The sequence below is a fragment of the Prionailurus viverrinus genome, chromosome B4 (assembly GCF_022837055.1).
Source record: "Prionailurus viverrinus isolate Anna chromosome B4, UM_Priviv_1.0, whole genome shotgun sequence".
NCBI classification, from domain to species: Eukaryota; Metazoa; Chordata; class Mammalia; order Carnivora; family Felidae; genus Prionailurus; species Prionailurus viverrinus.
In genome coordinates this window covers 138859427-138876510 of record NC_062567.1, presented here as the reverse complement: position 1 = coordinate 138876510, position 17084 = coordinate 138859427, and the positions used below count along the sequence as shown (strand labels likewise).

The window sequence follows — 17084 nt, the reverse complement described above, 5'->3', positions numbered from 1 at the left end:
CTCTCTGGGGTTTCATGCCAATGGAACCATGCCAGCTCATTAATTTTCAGGTTTTCTACCGAAACCTAAAAACATGTGAACATCTGGGGTACAAATATCCCTTTAAGTATTGCGTTAGCTGATTTCACAAGCTTTTTTTTTTTTTTTTAATATTTATTTTTGAGACAGCGTGAGAGAGAGAGAGGGAGACAGAGGATCTTAGAAGCAGGCTCCAGGCTCCATGCTGACAGCAGGGAGCCCGATGTGGCGCTGGAGCTCACAAACCTCAAGATCATGACCTGAGCCCAAGTCAGATGCTCAGTCAATCAGGCGCCCCTGATTTCTCAAGTTTTCATAGTACTCTTGTTGAGATGTAGTTCAAAGTATTCTATGATTCATAGATTCCTTTCCCTTGATTGTGGGTTACTTAAAAGCATAGTTAATGTCCATCCTTGTGAGGTTTTTCTATGTATTTTGTTGCTGATTTCTAGCACGGGTGCACTGTGGGTGAGAATGTCATCTGCGTAGTGCTATTCCGTTGACGTGGGTTCCGACTCGCTGTATGCCCGGCATCGTGTGCGTTCACGTGAAGGCCGGTGCGGGTTCTCCATTCAGAGTCGTCAGGGCTGAGATGGTTATGTGCTCAGGTCTTGGAGTCTTATTGCAATCTTTGGTCCGGGAGAGAAGCTGGTCAACGCCCGGTGATAACCGTGGATTCCTTCACTTTGTGGGAATGTCAGTTTTGGCTTTATGCCGTTACAGCCCTCTGAGTGGCTGCGTACAGAAGTACCTTCCTGGTGAGGTGAATCTTTTTGTAAATTATGGGATGATTTTCTTTAGTGGTTTACTTGTCCCAAAGGATATTTTGTCTCATATTTAGATCCTTTTATGTTCTACCTGTCTGTAGGCTCGGGATTTTGATTTTCTCTTGTAAGCAGCATTGATTGAGATTTTTAAAACTCCAGCCTGGAGCCTTTGCTGCGTGTATCTATGAGTGCAGTCCTGCTGTCCTCAGGCATCCCCATGTGTCCCGTCTCCTTGACCCACTCAGTTTTTCCTGGCTGCCCGGCTTCCCCCTCATTGTGTGCCTCCTTGTGGACCGATGACTTTTAAAATTCCATTTCCCCTCTCTTACATGTTACAGGTCTTGTACTCTGTAGTTCCCCGAGGAACTGTATTCTGTCAATTAAAATTAATTAGCTTTCCTAAAGTTGTTCAATTTAACTATAAGCAAGCCAGGTGTTGGGGTGGCCAGGAGGTCTTGCTGGGGCACGGGGTGCTGACATTCTCACAGGTGGTCAGTGGTCATGTTCCCTGCCCACCTCTCCATCAGGGCAGCCCCTCTGTGGCCAAGTTTGTCCACATCCCTCTGTCCTGGTGCACAGTCCTGTGGGCGGCGAGGACAGACTTTGGACAGATTTTCTGAGTGGAAGGAGGCTCGGAGAGGCCCTCTGACCTGCTGGGTCTGTCACGTGGGTGCTGGAACTTGAACTCACGGCTTCTAGTCCCAGGCACATGCTTTATCGTATGTGTTCCTGGGTGTGGACACATCCTAGGATGTGTTAGCTATCAGGGCTGTGTAACAAATCACTGTGAACTCAGCCGCTTAAACATTTGTTATCTCACAGCTTCTGTGGGGTCCTCCGCTTAGGGTCTCTCAAGGCTGAAATGAGGCATCAGCTGGGCCACGGTCTCATCCGGAGTCTCAACTGGAGAAGGACCTACCTCCAGGCTCCCTGGGCTTGTTGGCAGGATTCATTCCCTTGTGGCCGTAGAACTGGCTTCTTCAAAGCTAGCAATGGGGCGAGGTCTCTCCTGCTTTGAATCTCCAACTTCAGGGAAGCCCTGGACCCCCTTTTAAGAGGTGCATCTGGTTAGGTCAGGCCCACCCAGGATAGTCTGTCTTCTGGTCAATTCAGTCAGCTAATCAGGGACACCAGTGAGCTTGAGCCACTTGCCCCCTCTGCCTGCTCCCACAAACTCGCAAGGCCCTAAGCTCACTGCTGACTATGCACCTGTTTCCTGACTGCCCTGCAGCTGTCACCCTCTGTGACCCTAACGCAGGTGAATGTGTCCAGGCTGTGCCCTCAGCAGCATGAGACCCAGGGGCTCCAGCATGACCATTACTCTCCCGTCCCCCAGCTGCGAAAGCCTAGGTACACTCCACCAGCTGCCAGCTGCCTGCCTGGTGCCCAGGCATCTGCGTTCATTCCCACAGTGACTGGAGGAGTCCCCAGCCTTCCTGGTGCTGGCACTCCTGTCCCTCAGGCCCTTCCTGGGTGGATGAACGACTCCTCCCCCTCATCCCTCCTTAAACCTCGGGCACCCATCCTCTCACCCCCAAGCATGAGGGACTGTTGTCTTCGTCGAGAAGAGCGAGTGTAGGTCGCACCCCCTCCAGGTTCTGCCAACCCAGGCCCACCTTCCAGACCCAGACCTGCCCTGAGCTGAGGCTACACCCCTGGTCCTGCTTGTGCTGGACCTCTGAGCCTTTGTGCGTGTGAGGCCCATGTGTGCAAGGCCCACAAAGTGGACACACACCACAGAGGAGGACCCAGCCCCATGCCCATGTGTGTGCGTTCTGGGTGTTTCCGGGTGTTTGCTTGGAGCAGGTGTTTCCTGCTGGTGCAGTCTGTCTGTCCCTCCTGCTCTGAAGCCTCCTCTCAGAGAATTAGCTGCCTTGTCTTTCAATTCTTTCATTTAAAATATGCTCTTGCAATTTGAGGAAAAGAAAATTTTCTCCATCTACGGGCACTACCCAGTGATACGGGCCGCCCTCCGAAGAAAGGGCTGGGTGGAGAAGAAGTTCCACTTTCTGCCCAAGGTCCTCCTGAATGTGGACGATGACGGTGTGGGGGTGACAGGTAGAGTATCGAAGGCGTCATGTCTCTGGGAGTAAGGCACACGTGTGTCTGTCAGAGGACCAGATGAGTCACACTGCCCCGGAGATGCTGTTCTGGCCACAGGGCCTGTGACCTGGGCCTCCGCCCCAAGTGTCCCGGTCACCCTCCTGGCCTGCCTTCCGCAGGTGACCATGCACTGCGCGTGTGCTCTCACGCCCTGGTCTGCTTGCTTCTCAGTGTCCCACTGCCCATGCCAGGCGTCATTCTCCCGGGTCTGCCCAGTTGCCAGGCTCCTTCAGCGCCCCCGCCCTGCCCGGCCCTCCTCTGGACTCTCCCCGGCTCGCCCCGCCCGAGGCCCCGCCTCCCGCTCCGCTCCACAGACGGCAGGTGCACCCTCAGTCCCTGGGGTCTGCACAGGCCCGCTCCGCACATCAAAGCCCAGCCCCCCTGCCCGCTCCCCGCGCCCCTCTCCGCCACGCACCACGCACGCCCGAAGGCCGCCCCACCCCACGCGGGTCTGCGACCCTGGCGCTGAGCCCCCGGTGGAGGGTTCGTGCAGCTGACGCTCAGCTCAGACGGGCGGAAGTGGCCGGAGCCCCGGAAGGTTGCTGAGGAGTCGCGAGGGCGCTGTGGCCGCGGGGCCCTGCCGTGCTGAAGACTCTCCGGGTGTCGTGTTTGCAGAACAGAAACGTGCGGAAGGCAGAGAACACCAAGAAGCGGCTCCGGAGAAGACAGATGACATCCACGATGTGATGGTAGGCCCCCCCGCCTCCTCACACTGTCACCTTCCCGGTGTCCTGGGGACAGGCGACAAGGCCAGGCAGGCCAGGCTGCAGGACACATATGCGTGCGCTTGCTGGTGTGCATCCGTGTACGGGCTCATTGTGGGGGGGGGGGGGGCATGTGCGCGCGTTCTCCTGTGTCTCCATATGCTCCTGCTCTCCCGTGTGTATGTGTGTGCCTGTGTGTGTGCTCGTGTTCGTCTGTACATGCCCTTGTTCATGTGCTTGTGTGTGCCCTGTGCACGTGCTTGAGTGTGTCCATGTGTGCGCATGCGTGCGAGGAGACAAGCGGTGGCTACAACTCTGTGGAAGCCGTGGGAAAGGACCAGAGCAGGCAGGAGGGCACACAGGCTACTTGGTGAGGCCGCGATGGTGGGGACAGGGGTGCGCAGGCGGGAGGCAGAGTCAGGTCCAGAGCAGGGCCAGGCTTGTGGGGCCTCACCCAGGTCAACGAGCAAGGTCAGCACTGAAGAAGCAGCGGCTCCTGGAGACAGCACTGGGAGACCGCGCACCTGCCGGGGTGGGGGTGGGGCGAGGGGGGAATGTTGCAAGTTGCCTGATGTGGGGGAGGGGAGAAATGTAAAACCCTGCCCAACAGCTCCAAACGGAAGACAGCTGATACCTCCGACGGTTGGAAGGAGGACAGGTCTTCTGGGTCCCCGGAAGACCCCTGAGGGCAGCCGGGAGGCCAGCCAGAGCGGGGCACTCCACGGACCTGGGGCGATCTAAGGTCCAGAACGTGTGCAGGGCTCACAGAGGAGCAGTGAACAGACACACGGGGAAGTGGGCCCAGCCCCGGATGCAGACACTAAGCTCCAGAGTTGACTCGGGGAACCCTGAGGAGGCGCCTTGTGGAGTCAGGGGGCTGAAGGTCCACGCCCTGCTAAGACAGTCCGTCCCACATTTGAACAAATGGGACTTGCGCCAGAAAGTGGCAACAAAAGCTAGCCGTCACTCTGGAGTAGGAGGGAAGGCCATGCGTCCAGCACTGGGATGGGTTTTAGGAACTGATGCTGCTGGCCAGCTCCCCGCTCCCTCCGGGCCCTCGTGTTGGCATTGGGGTGGGGGGAGCCCGGTCCTGCCCTCACACGGGGTCCAGGTAGGCCAGGCTGCGTTGCAGAACATTAGGTGTGCCCTCGAATGCTGGTCTGCTCGGAATGACCCTGAAGGGTCTTGAGGGTGTCAGAATTTTGGACAATGTTTTCCTTTCCTTGTATCTCGTTGGTAAGATATTTTGACCAAACAGGTGCTTCTGCTTGTGAACAAAAGCATCACCGCCAAGGCCACCCTGGGTCTAGCTCAGTGGCCCTGCCTCTTGCTCGGCAGGAGTGGGGAGGAGGTGGGGGAGGCCGTCTCCCATGGTCACCCAGGCCACGAAGCAGAGAGTTCACCCCATGCCCACGTGTGGCATGTCCCCAAACCTCACGTGGGCATCCACGGGCAGGCAGCTCAGACCTCGCTCAGCCACACACTTTTGGTGCCCCTGCAGCTGCCAGCCGGAGCCCCGCACTTGTTTCTTGAGAGCAGGGCCCCTGTGTGCTGGTTGCTCCCAGCACAGCACAGAGTAGGCCCTCAGGGAACGGGTGTCTCTAGCTTTCCAGACGAGAATCACAGAATACACACTTTAAGTGTCATTTAAAATCTGATTTCCTTCACTCTTACTGACACCCCAACACCCAAAGATATGAACCTTGGATGTTGGGTTTTGATGAGGGTTTTTTTTCTTGCCAGTCCAGGTTGGTCAAAAACGAAATGCCGTACTTCCTCTGGACCATCAAAAGGGACGTCGTTGACTATCACAGCTTGAACTGTGACCAGATGCTGAATCACTATGGGAAGACGGCTTCCTTCACCACCAAGGTGAGTGGGAGGGCTGGCGGGGAGGCTGGCGGGACAGGAGCCCCAAGCACCAGGGCCCTGAGGCTGGGAGGACGACATGTGGACTGGTCACCTCCGGGCTCCTCCCTGGGACCGCTGCCTGGTCAGAGGCCACACCATGCAGTATCAGTGTCCAGAGTCCCTCAGCACCTGCCCCACTGCTGTTCCCAGGGCCCCAAGTGCCCTTTGGCCTGTGACTGTCCTCTGGGCACGCAGGCCAAACCCCAGGCAGGGCGGTGGGGGTTACCGGCACAGCCCGACCTGGGCTTTGCACCCCGGAGGGGCTCTGGGTCTGAGGGAGAGCCAGGCCACCGCCCCTGCCCTGGGGCTTCCGGCCCCTCCTGTCACCCCCTTTCAGTCCCACGGCCCCCTCCCTGCTACTTCAGGCTCCAGGAGGCTCAGGGGTGAGGCTTACACTGCCACCAGTGCTCCCCGTGGGGGTCTGGCCCCTACACACCCTCGCCAGGCCTCCTGGTGACCTCCTCTGGGGTGTGGGCCGTGCCCGCAGGTGGCACAGTCAGGCCAGAAACCCCACAAAGACCCCCTGGCAGAGTAGCCACCAGTGTGCCCAGCAGCCAGTGGGCGCTGCATTTCCCGGCCACTTGGCACTTTTTTCCAAGTGGGGCAATGAGCTGGACCGTGGGGTGCAAAACTGCCAAGCCTGTGTAACAGCCAGTGTTACTTTTGTGGGGCAGCCGTGAGTGTGCCCATGAGCGAGCCCACTCCCTCCTTCCCGGGGCCTGGGCCCAGCACCATCTAGGCACCTGGGAGGTGAGCACAGGACCTACCACCCCTGTCTCCTCCTGGCCTGCACGTCGGCCAGCACAACCAGCTGACCGGGGGTCAGGAGGGACTGGGAGGCCGGGGGGGGGGCACCCCCGCCTCCCGAGAGCCCCTTGGAGCCGGTGCTGCCGGCCGGTGGGCGTTCAGGCTGGTCTGAGTGGACCAGCACACGGCCTGCGGGGGCCTGACGTGCCGCTGTCTCTGGAGATCGGGCTGTGTGTGAACATGCGGAACCTACCGTGGTACGTCCAGGCCGACCCTGACTCCTTCTTCCCACGTTGCTACGGCCTCTGCACCGAGAACGAGAAGCAAGAATTCCTGGGTAAGTCCGTGGCTGGAGGCGAGACCACCGGGCGTCAGGCGGCCAGGGCCCCTCTGTGGCCCACTTTCTCGCTGAGGTGGCTGAGGAAGCCTTTGGAAGGGAGGGGGGGCTGGGCCGCAGCTGCAGGGCTGGACCGGTCCGTCCCAAGGCCCGGGGGCTCAGCTCCGTCTCACGTGGTGAGGGGCGGTCCAGACGTTTCCATGGGCCGCAGGTGCAGGATGGGAGCAGGAGGCTGACGGGGGCTGTGGAGCCGAGCGTCAGCAGCTTGGTTCTGACTGGGCTTCTGGGAGAGGCTGGCGTGGGGCTGGTCCTGTGGGTGACAGGCTCTGGCCTGGGGACAGAGGGAGGACTCCTGGATTGACCCACCAAGGGAGGAGAGAGAAGGGGAAGGTCAGGACAGGTGAGCACTGCCCTTTTGGGGGTAACTTGTGTTTCCTGAGCACGGGCCTGGGGCCATGGAGATACGACATTGCCCTGCCGTGTGATCTGACCCCACCCTGGAGCTCCCAGGAGCAGATGGCTACAGGCAGGACAAGGTGGGGTCTGTGCGGGCTGGAGGGGAGAGGTGCAGGGGAGGAGAGGGTGGTGAGCAGGGGCCTCTCAGAGAGACCCAGAGGACAGGAGCTCGGAGGGGACTGGGCCGCAGCGGGCAGTGTGCCTGAGTGTGACGGGCAGAGGGGCTACGGGTCAGCAGGCGAGCTCAGGGTCTTTGTTCCGGTGGGCAGAGGAGGCTCAGGAGAGAAGCTCTGAGGTCCTGGGGAAGCTGGGGAAGGGAGCTCAGGTTCCGGATGTTTCCCACGTGGCAGCAGCTGCCGGGCGGGCGGTTGGGGCTGGGGTGGGGGGCAGCTTCCTCTGCAATGAGGAAGGGCAAGTTTTGGTGAGAAGGTGTGGGAGTCTCTTGCGGACCTCCCCGAGGGCGTGGGTGGGAAGTGAGTATGGGCTGGCTCACGGGGGTGCCGGCCGCCTCTCCGGGCACGAGCCAGCGCTCCGAGCCAGGCCAGCCCCCAGCCTGCGTCTGTGGGACCCAGAGCTGTCCTCTGTGCCCAGCCCCTCGGTCCATGCACGCCAGGAGCTGTGGGAGCCAGCAGGTCCAGGGAGGTGCAGAGAGGCTCCTGGGGTGGGCAGGGTCCTGGTGTGTCTGCGGGGGTCTTCTGTCCTCTGTGCGGGGCTGAGGGCACAGGAGCAGGGGGAGGTGGTGAGGGTGTCCATGCACTGTGGCCCCGGGTGGGGGGTTGGGGTGAGCAGGAGAGAGGCAGGGAGGGGATGTGCGGGTTCTGCTTCTGGGCCCGTTGACAGGGCCCACGAGGGGCCGGGGCAGAGGGAACGGCCCCCTTGAAGGCAGCGAGGGGGAGGTGAGGCCTGTGGGGTGCCTGGGCTGAGGACAGCTGGTGCTGGCCGAGGTCCCTGGTCACCGGCCGGAGAGGGGGCGAGGCCTGGGTGTCCTTTCAGATGACTTCCGGCGGACGGTGGCCTCCAGCATCCTCAAGTGGGTGGTCAGGCACCACAAGTGCGGCAGCAGCGGGGAGGCCGGCGACCGTGGCCCCGGCAGCAAGAAAGGTGTGTGGGGCCCGAGGCTGCACCGTGCGGGGAGAACAGTGCAGGAGGGGCAGCGGGCCGTGCGTCCAGGACGGGGTCCTCCCTCCCTGCAGAAGAGGGAGACGGGGAGTGGCTTTCCCACGTGGTGCAGAGCCACCGTGGCGTTAGGCCTACGAAACCCAAAGAAGTTGTTGTTGTTGATTTTGATAAAGCAGCTTTTGGTTCGCAGTGCACTTGCGCAGAAGGTGCAGGGATTTCCCATAGGCCCCCAGAGCCCCCTCCGCCGTCAGCGTCCCCGCCGGCTGGTGCCTTTGCTGTGACGGATGCGCCCGTGTGGACACGTCGTTCTCACGGCGTTTGTAGCGAGCTGCGGTCTTGTACGCGGGGTGGGTTTGGACAGCTGTGTCAGGGCGCGGGCCCGCCGTCACGGTACCAGACACAGTGCTTCCGGTGCCCTGACGTCCCCGCCTGGGGACGGGCCCCTGGCCCCGCCCCTGGCCACCACTGGTCCTTTCGCTGTCGCCGTCATTCTGCCTTTTCCAGATGTCATATGGCTGAAAGCATACATACGTAGCCTTCCTTTGCTTTTCCTTTTTAAGTTTATTTACTTATTTTGAGAGAGACAGAGAGAGAGGGGGCTCCCACATGAGCAGGGGAGGAGGAGGAGGAGGAGAGGGAGAGTGGGGGAGGGCAGACAGAGAGGGAGAGAGAATTCCAAGCGGGCTCCACGCTGTCAGCACAGAGCCCGCCGTGGGGCTTGAACGCTCAGACCGTGAGATCATGACCTGAGCTGAAATGCAGAGCTGGACGCTTAACGACTGAGCCCCCCGGGTGCCCCCAGACGTGGCCTTTTCTGGCCTCTTTCACTCAGTGATGCGCAGCTGAGGTCCCTCCAACTCCGTCATGGCTTGGTAGCTCATTTCCTTTTAGTGCCACATCACACTCCATTGTGTGGATGGCCCACCGTGTGGCTGACTTTCTCCATCACCTACTGAAGGGGCATGTTGGCTGCTTCCAAGTTTGGGCAGTTATGATCTGGGTGCAGGTTTTTGTGCAACCGTAAGTTTTCAACTCGTTTGGCTAAATACCACAGAGCCTGATCGCTGGACATGATGGTAAGAGTGTGCTTTGGGGCGCCTGGGTGGCTCAGTCGGTGAAGCGCTCGACTTCGGCTCAGGTCATGATCTCGCGGTCCGTGGGTTCGAGCCCCGCGTCGGGCTCTGTGCTGACAGCTCGAAACCTGGAGCTACTTCGGATTCTGTGTCTCCCTCTCTCTCTGCCCCTCCCCCGTTCATGCTCTCTCTCTGTCTCAAAAATAAATAAACCTTAAAAAATAAATTAAAAAAAACGAGTGTGCTTAGTTTGGGAGGACACCACCAAGCTGTCCTCCACAGTGGTCGCACCATTTTGCACCCCACCAGCAATGAGTGCTTCGCGTCCTCCCAGCGCTCGTGGCGTCCGTGGTCTGGATTTGGGCCGTTGTGACAGGTGTGCAGTGTCTCTTGCTGTTTTCACCTAAAGTTCCCTAATGACACGTGGCCTTGAGCATCTTTTTTTTTTGTTTTTTAAAACACACTATTTTTATTTATTTACTTATTCATTTGTTTACTTATTTGTTTATATGTTTTTAGAGAGTGTGTGAATTGGGGAGAGGGAGGGAGAGAGAGAGAGAGAGAGAATCTTTTTTTTTTTTTAAGTTTTTTATTTCTTAGAGAGAGAAAGCAGGAAAGATGGGCAGAGGGAGAGAGAGAGAATCTTAAGCAGGCTCCATGCTCCGTGTGGAGCCTGTGGGGCTCTAGCCCATGTCCCTGGGATCATGACCTGAGCTGAAATCAAGAGTCAGACTCTCAACCGACTGAGCCACCCAGGTGCCCTGTGTATCTTTTAATATACTTCTTTGCCATCTGTAAATATAGTCTTTGGTGAGAAATCTGTTCAGCTTCCCTACCATTTGAAAATGTTTCTGGTTGAGGTTTAAGTGGGGTTTTGTGTGTGTGGTGTGTGTGTGGTGTGTGTGTGTGTGTATTTCGGATAACAGCCCTTTACCAGATGTGTCTTTTGCAAATATTTTCTCCAAGTCCTCGACTTATCTTCTCATTCTCCTGACAGTATTGAGTCCTGCTTATCAAGTATTTCTTTCATATACTGTGCCTTTGGGAATGTGTCTAAAAACTTACCACTGCACCCAGCTTCATCTTGGTGGTTTCCCATGCTGTCTTCTAGGAGTTCTGTACTTTTGTGTTTCACACTTGGGTGTATGATCCATTTTGAGTTAATTTCTATGAAGGGTGTAAAAGCTGTATCTAAATTCTTTTTTGTGTGCATTTTTTTTTGCACCTGTTTCAGCACGATTTGTTGAAAAGACCACTTTTTTTTCTGTTGTATAGCCTTTGCGCCTTTGTCATGGATCGGTTGACTATATTTTTGTGGGTCTATTTCTGGGCTCTTTATTCGGGTCCAGGGATCTATTTGTCAGTTATTTCACCAGTACCACACTGTCTCGATTACATAGACTTGTGGTAAGACTAGAAGTTGAATGGTATCAATTCTCCAATTTATCCTTCTCCTTCAATATTGGGTTGGCTATTCTGTATTCTGTGCCTCTCCATGTAAATTTTAGAATCAACTTGTCAATATCCATAAGATGCCTTGTGGGATTTTGATGGGGATTGCATTGAATTTATAGATTGAGTAGGGAAGAACTGACATCTTTTTTTTTAAGTTTATTTATTTTGAGAGAGACAAAGACAGTACAAGGGGAGGAGGGGCAGAGAGAGGGGAGAGAGAGAGAATGCCAAGCAGGCTTTATGCTGTCAGCATGGAGCCCGACGCGGGGTCTGATCCCACAAACTGTGAGATCATGACCTGAACCGAAATCAAAAGTCTGATGCTCAACCAACCACGCCAGCCAGGCACCCCAAGAACTGACATCTTGACAATAAATCTTTCCTATTCGTGAGCATGGAATATCTCACTATTAATTTCATTCTTCTTTGATTTCATTTATCAGAGTTTTGTAGTTTTCCTCATATAGATCTTGAACGTATTTTGTTAGATTTACTTATTTATATATTTATTTAAGTTTTTGGGTGCTAATGTAAATGGTGTTGTGTTTTTCATTTCAAATTCCAATAATTCATTTCTGGTATGTGGGAAAGTGATTGACTAATCACTTATTAGTTCTAGGAGTTTTTTGTCAATTCTTTCAGATTTTCTACATAGATAATCATGTTATCTATGAATAAAGACAGTTTTATTTCCTACTCAATTTGTGTACCTCTTATTTTCTTGTCTCATTGCATTAGCTAGGATTTCCAGTATGATGTTGGAAAAACAGTGGTGAGAGGGAGGAGGTCCTTGCCTTGCACTTGATTTTAAATTTTTTTTTAATGTTTATTTATTTTTGAGACAGAGAGAGACAGAGAATGAACAGGGGAGGGTCAGAGAGAGAGGGAGACACAGAATCCGAAACGGGCTCCAGGCTCTGAGCTGTCAGCACAGACCCCGATGCGGGGCTCGAACTCACGGACCGTGAGATCATGACCTGAGCCGAAGTCGGACGCTTAACCGACCGAGCCCCCCAGGCGCCCCATCTTGCACTTGATTTTAGAGTGTAAATTTCTCATTTCTCACCATTAAGTATAATGTTAACTATAGGGGGGTTTTGTATATATCCTTTATCAAGTTGAGGAAGTTCCTCTCTATTCCTAGCTTGCTGAGAGCTTCTATCATGAATGTGAGTTGAATTTTGTCAAATGTTTTTCTGTATCGATACGATCATGTAATTTTTCTTCTTTAGCCTTTTGATGTGTAATAGATTACATTAATCGATTTTCAAATGCTGAGCCGGTTTTGCATACCTAAGATAAATCTTATTTGATTATGGTGTATAATTCTTTTTATACACTGTGGATTTGACTTGCTAATATTTTAGTGAGGATTTCTGTATTATTATTCATGAGAGATTTTAGTCTTTAGTTTTCTTTTCTCATGTCTTTCTCTGGTTTTGGTGATAGGGTAATGCTGGCTTCATAGAACGAGGAAGGAAGTATTCCCTGTTTCTATCGAGTGAGATTGTGGAAAATTGCTATAATTTCTTCTTTAAATGGTAGAATTCACCAGTGAACCCATTTGGACCTGGTGCTTTCTGTTTGAGAAGGTTATTAATTGCTGATTCAATTTATTTAATAGATATAGGTCTCTTCAGATCATCTATTTCTTTTTGTGTGAATTTTGACAGGTCGTGTCTTTCAATAAATTGGTCCATTTCATCTAGGTTATCAAATTTGTGTGCAGAGAGTTCATGCTATTTCTTTACTATCTTTTCAGTGTCCATGAGATCTATAATGATGTCTTCTCTTTTTTAAAAAAATGTACTTATTTTGAGGGAGAGAGAGAGCGAGCAGGGGAGGAGCAGAGAGATGGGGAGACACAGAATCTGAAGCAGGCTCCTCACCTTCAGTGCAGAGCCTGATGCGGGGATCTATCCCATGCCCATGGGATCATGACCTGAGCCAAAATCGAGTCTGACACTTAAGTGACTGAGCCACCCAGGCACCCCAAGAATAATAAAAATATTCTTATTAAAAATAAGAATAAGAAAAATAAAATATCAAGAATAAGAAAAGTAAAAGTTTGTACTTTACCTTCATTCATTCCTTTTCTAACACTCTTCCTTTCTTTATGTGGAACCGACCTATGTTATTTTCCTTCTCTTTGAAAAACTTGAGATTTCTTGGCAGGCCTACTGGCAAAAAAAATTTCCTCAATTTTTTTTTTAAAAATTTTGTCTGAAAGAGTGTTCTATAATCTCATGATCAGGTCTCAGTCTTTTTTTTTTTTTTTTTTTTTTTTTTAAATTTTTTTTTTTTCAACGTTTATTTATTTTTGGGACAGAGAGAGACAGAGCATGAACGGGGGAGGGGCAGAGAGAGAGGGAGACACAGAATCGGAAACAGGCTCCAGGCTCTGAGCCGTCAGCCCAGAGCCGACGGGGGGCTCGAACTCACGCGAGATCACTCGAGATCTCGCGAGATCGTGAACTCCCGGACCGCGAGATCGTGACCTGGCTGAAGTCGGACGCTTCACCGACTGCGCCACCCAGGCGCCCCCAGGTCTCAGTCTTTAGGACTATGAACGTCACTGTGCTTCTCAGTTTTTACCCCCTTTGGCAGACAGAGGGCTAGCGGGGGCTGGAGTTGGGTCTTTGCCTTCTCCCAGCAGGTCAGGCTCTGGGCAACTATTTCTCCTGAGGGCGGGCCTCCTGAAGAACAGAATGCTCTGGCAGTTTGCAAGATGGTCCCTTTTCCCTTCCCTTGCCAGAAGCGGCAGGGGATTTTTCTCCCATAGTCACTGTGAAAACCAGGTCAAGTTGCCAGAGGTAAGACTGACGAAAGCATGGGGGCCCCCTGAGCCGGACGGTACTGGAATGTTTAACCCTCAGATCTGTCCACACGGAGCCTTCAGTGGCTCATCGATTACAGTTCAGGTTTCCTGTCCGGGTGTCGGCATCTGGGGGGTTCTGACCTGGTGAGGTGTGGTTCGCTGTATCCACCTGACTGTCTCTGCAAATTTCGGGGACGATGGTTTGTCCGGCGACCTCAGCTCTGAAGCAGCAAAGAAGAGTTGTTGATTCTTTTTACTTGTCGTCAGGCCAGGTTGACAACTTCCAGGCTCCTTATGTGCCTGATCAGAAAACAGAGGTGCAGTTTTCCCCTTGAAAATGGTTATTTTTACGTTCTGTGAATTTCACCACAATACAGGTTAAAAACGCACATTGTAATGTCTACAACAGCCGTGTGAATGCAGCGCTTTCTCCCGGGCCCAGCACTGCCGGGGTCTGTGAGGCCTCCGCCCATGCAGGGCCTGACCCCCATGCCCACCCTGCCCCAGTTTGTGGAGTTGTTTTCATCCCAACAAGCCTCCTGGTCCCTGGGTTTACCTTTCTTCAGGCTCCTTCCCCATAAGTGCACGCAGACAGATGCTGGCTGTGAGCTCCCTCTCCCTCAGTGGCTTGGGGGCAGGGGGGCCCAGGCCCGGGCTGCCTCGCGTGGGAGCTCGGCCTCTCGAGGGTCGCTTTCGCCTTGCCGGGGGAGCTCCCCGTGCTTCCTGAGACCCAGGGGTCCAGCTTGACTCTGGGGTTCCAGGACAGTGAGGTGCTGGGTAAGAGTGGGTAAGCTCACAGTGGCTCGCGGGCGTCAGGCAGGACTGCTCACCAAGTACTTACCGGACACCAGCGTGGGCTCAGGAAAGCCGGGCTTCTGTAGCAAGTCAGGAAGTAGTGTCGCGTTCGTGGGTGCTGAGTGTGGCTGGAGGGCGGAGCAGCGGGAAGGCCAGACGCAGGCGTGGTGCCCGGGTTGGCCGGGCTGGGGCGGCCTGTGTCCGGTGCCCCAGGTGGTCCCCCCTCCACGAGCCTGTGTTTGGGTTTCAGTTCCCGAGAATGCGGAATCCAAGCCCATGGGCCTCTCGGGGGAGCTCGTGGACACCGCATGCAAGGTGTGCCAGGCCTACCTGGATCAGCTGGAGCACGAGGACATCGACATCTCCAAGGACGCCGCCCAGGACCTCACGGAGGACGAGTGGAAGGACCTGACGCAGCAATACTACTCCCTCGTTGAGTAAGACGCGCCCCGTGTCCCCCGCTCAGTGAGACGCGCCCCGTGTCCCCCGCTCAGTGAGACGCGCCCCGTGTCCCCCGCTCAGTGAGACGCGCCCCGTGTCCCCCGCTCAGTGAGACGCGCCCCGTGTCCCCCGCTCAGTGAGACGCGCCCCGTGTCCCCCGCTCAGTAAGACGCACTGGGCAGCAAGGCTCACCTACACGGGGGGGGGGGGGGGGGGGGGCGGGGGGGGGCTTCAGGAGCTGTCCAGGGAAGTCCCGCCCTGGGACACCTGGAGTGCCTCTCCGGGGTTGGGGCTCCTGTCAGGGTGCTGGGGTACGCAGATCCCACCAAGTCCCTGTTGGCTCATAAAAGGATGACACTCCCTTGGGGGCTCCTTTGGGTAACGTCGCCTAAAGCATCTTCCACACGGTTCTTGTCTTTTACCTCATTTGAACCCCACGAGTGGGCTCTGGACAGAGCAGAACGCTTGCTCGGCCCAGCCCAGCTGACTCTCCACGGCCTTCAGGGCTCCCTGCCACATGGGAATCCAGAGGCTGAGCTTGGCTCTCCTCCCCGTCTCCCGAAGGGAAGGCCGAGTCCTTCCCGGGGGGTGGGGGGAGACCCAGCACCCCCTGAACAGCGGCCAACAGAGGAGCTGGGGCAGAGGTGACCCAGGCGCCCCTGCAGCAGGAGCAGGACTGTGAGGAGGGTCTGCCCAGAGCCCCCCGCCCCCACCACCCCAGGGACACTGTTGTTCTTTCCTTCCTTCTTTACTTCTTTTGGATCAATCGAGTATTTTCTTTTCCTTTGGATCGAGTACAGCTGCGTGTGCTGCTATCTGTCCAGCCGGATGTACTTCTGTACATGTACCCACCCGGCGAGACCACCACCCAGCTCAGGATGAAAACCATTTGCAGCCCCCATCAGGCCCCCTAGGCACCCTCCCAGGCAGAGACCCCACAGAGGTCGCATCTGACTGCTCCCGCCGTAACCAGTTTCGTTGTGGGATTTCACGGTCACGGACTCACGTGACTTTCGCTTGACGCGGAATCTGTGGGGTTCATCCACACTGTGCGCGTAGCCGGGTTTTCTGCTGTCCACAGGGCACAGAACTTTCCCTCCTGACGTGGGTGAGCAGCTGGGTTACCCCCGGTGTTTGAACATTTTCCAGAGTGGTTCCACGTATCCAGATACCAACAGCATTGAGCGTGGGCTGCGCTTCCTGCACGTGGCAGGCAGCCTTGTCGCCACGAGTCTTTTCAGTTCTCTCTTCTTGTTCTTCGTTTGCACTCCTCTGACGACCGGGCGGTTGGATATCGCTTCAGATGCTTGTCAGTCATTTGAGTATCTTCTTTTGGGAGGTGCTTGTCCGCGTCTCTTGTGTATTTAAAAATCAGGTTGGTTGTGTCTTTTTAAATCGTATTAATTAAAAAATTTTTCTTGATTATTTTCTTGTCATTGTTAATGTTTGTATTATCACCGTCACTGTTCCTGTTAGCTTGGCAGTCTTTCTAAAATGTTCTCTGTCCTTTTTAAAGTCCAGTATAGTTGGGATACAGTGTGATGTTAGTTCAGGTGGGCAATCTGGTGACTCAACGCTTCTATCCGTCACCCAGCGCTCAGCCCAACGGGTGCACCCCTTAAACCTGATCACCGGTTTCTCCCATCCCCCGCCTCCTCTCCGGTGGCCATCGGTGTGTTCTCTGTAGTTGACTCTGTTTCTTGGTTTGTTTCCCTCATTTTTTCCCCTTTGCTCATTTGTTTTGTTTGTTGAGTGAAATCACGTGGTATTTGTCTTTTTCTGACTTCTTTTGCTCAGCATTATACTCTCTAGCTCCATCCATGTTATCGCAAATGGCGAGATTTCATTCTTTTTCATCACTGAGTAGTATTCCACCGTGTGTATGTATACATACCGCATCTTCTTTCTCCACTCATCAGTCAATGAACACTTGGGCTGTTTCCATAATTTGGCTATTGTAGAAAATGCTGCAGTAAACATAGGGATGCACGTATCCTTTCGAATTCGTGTTTTTGTATTCTTTGGGTAAATACTCAGTAGTGCAATTACCATTTTTAACTTTCGGAGGAACCTCCACACTGTTTTCCAGAGTGGTTTCGCCAGGTTACGTTCCCGCCAGCAGTGCAAGATGGTTCCCCTTTCTCCACATCCTCACCGACACTTCTTGTAGCTATTCTGACAGGTGTGAGGTGGTATCCCATCATGGTTTTGATTTGTATTTCCGCCATGATGAGTGATGTGGAGCATCTTTTCATGTGTCTGTTCGCCATCTGGGTGTCTTCTACGGGGAAATGTCTGTTCATGTCTTCTGCCCATTTTTAAATTGGATTATTTGTTTTT

General features: G+C 54.4%; 1 protein-coding gene across 12 annotated transcripts in view; it reads left to right on the top strand.

Annotated features, from left to right (window-relative positions):
- The window catches only part of LOC125170125 (putative interleukin-17 receptor E-like), a 96356-nt gene that overhangs the window by 18213 nt on the left and 61059 nt on the right, over nucleotides 1-17084 (top strand). For 9 of the 12 annotated variants that reach the window (XM_047866339.1, XM_047866337.1, XM_047866343.1 and 6 more), the window contains 6 exons: nucleotides 2705-2843; nucleotides 3504-3577; nucleotides 5336-5464; nucleotides 6473-6587; nucleotides 8037-8144; nucleotides 14554-14740. In XM_047866339.1, coding sequence (XP_047722295.1) covers nucleotides 2705-2843; nucleotides 3504-3577; nucleotides 5336-5464; nucleotides 6473-6587; nucleotides 8037-8144; nucleotides 14554-14740 — 752 coding nt within the window. Of the gene's footprint in view, nucleotides 1-2704; nucleotides 2844-3503; nucleotides 3578-5335; nucleotides 5465-6472; nucleotides 6588-8036; nucleotides 8145-13445; nucleotides 13504-14553; nucleotides 14741-17084 lie in introns of those variants that run through there. The other 3 variants (XM_047866345.1, XM_047866338.1, XM_047866349.1) reach the window with 3 other exon arrangements.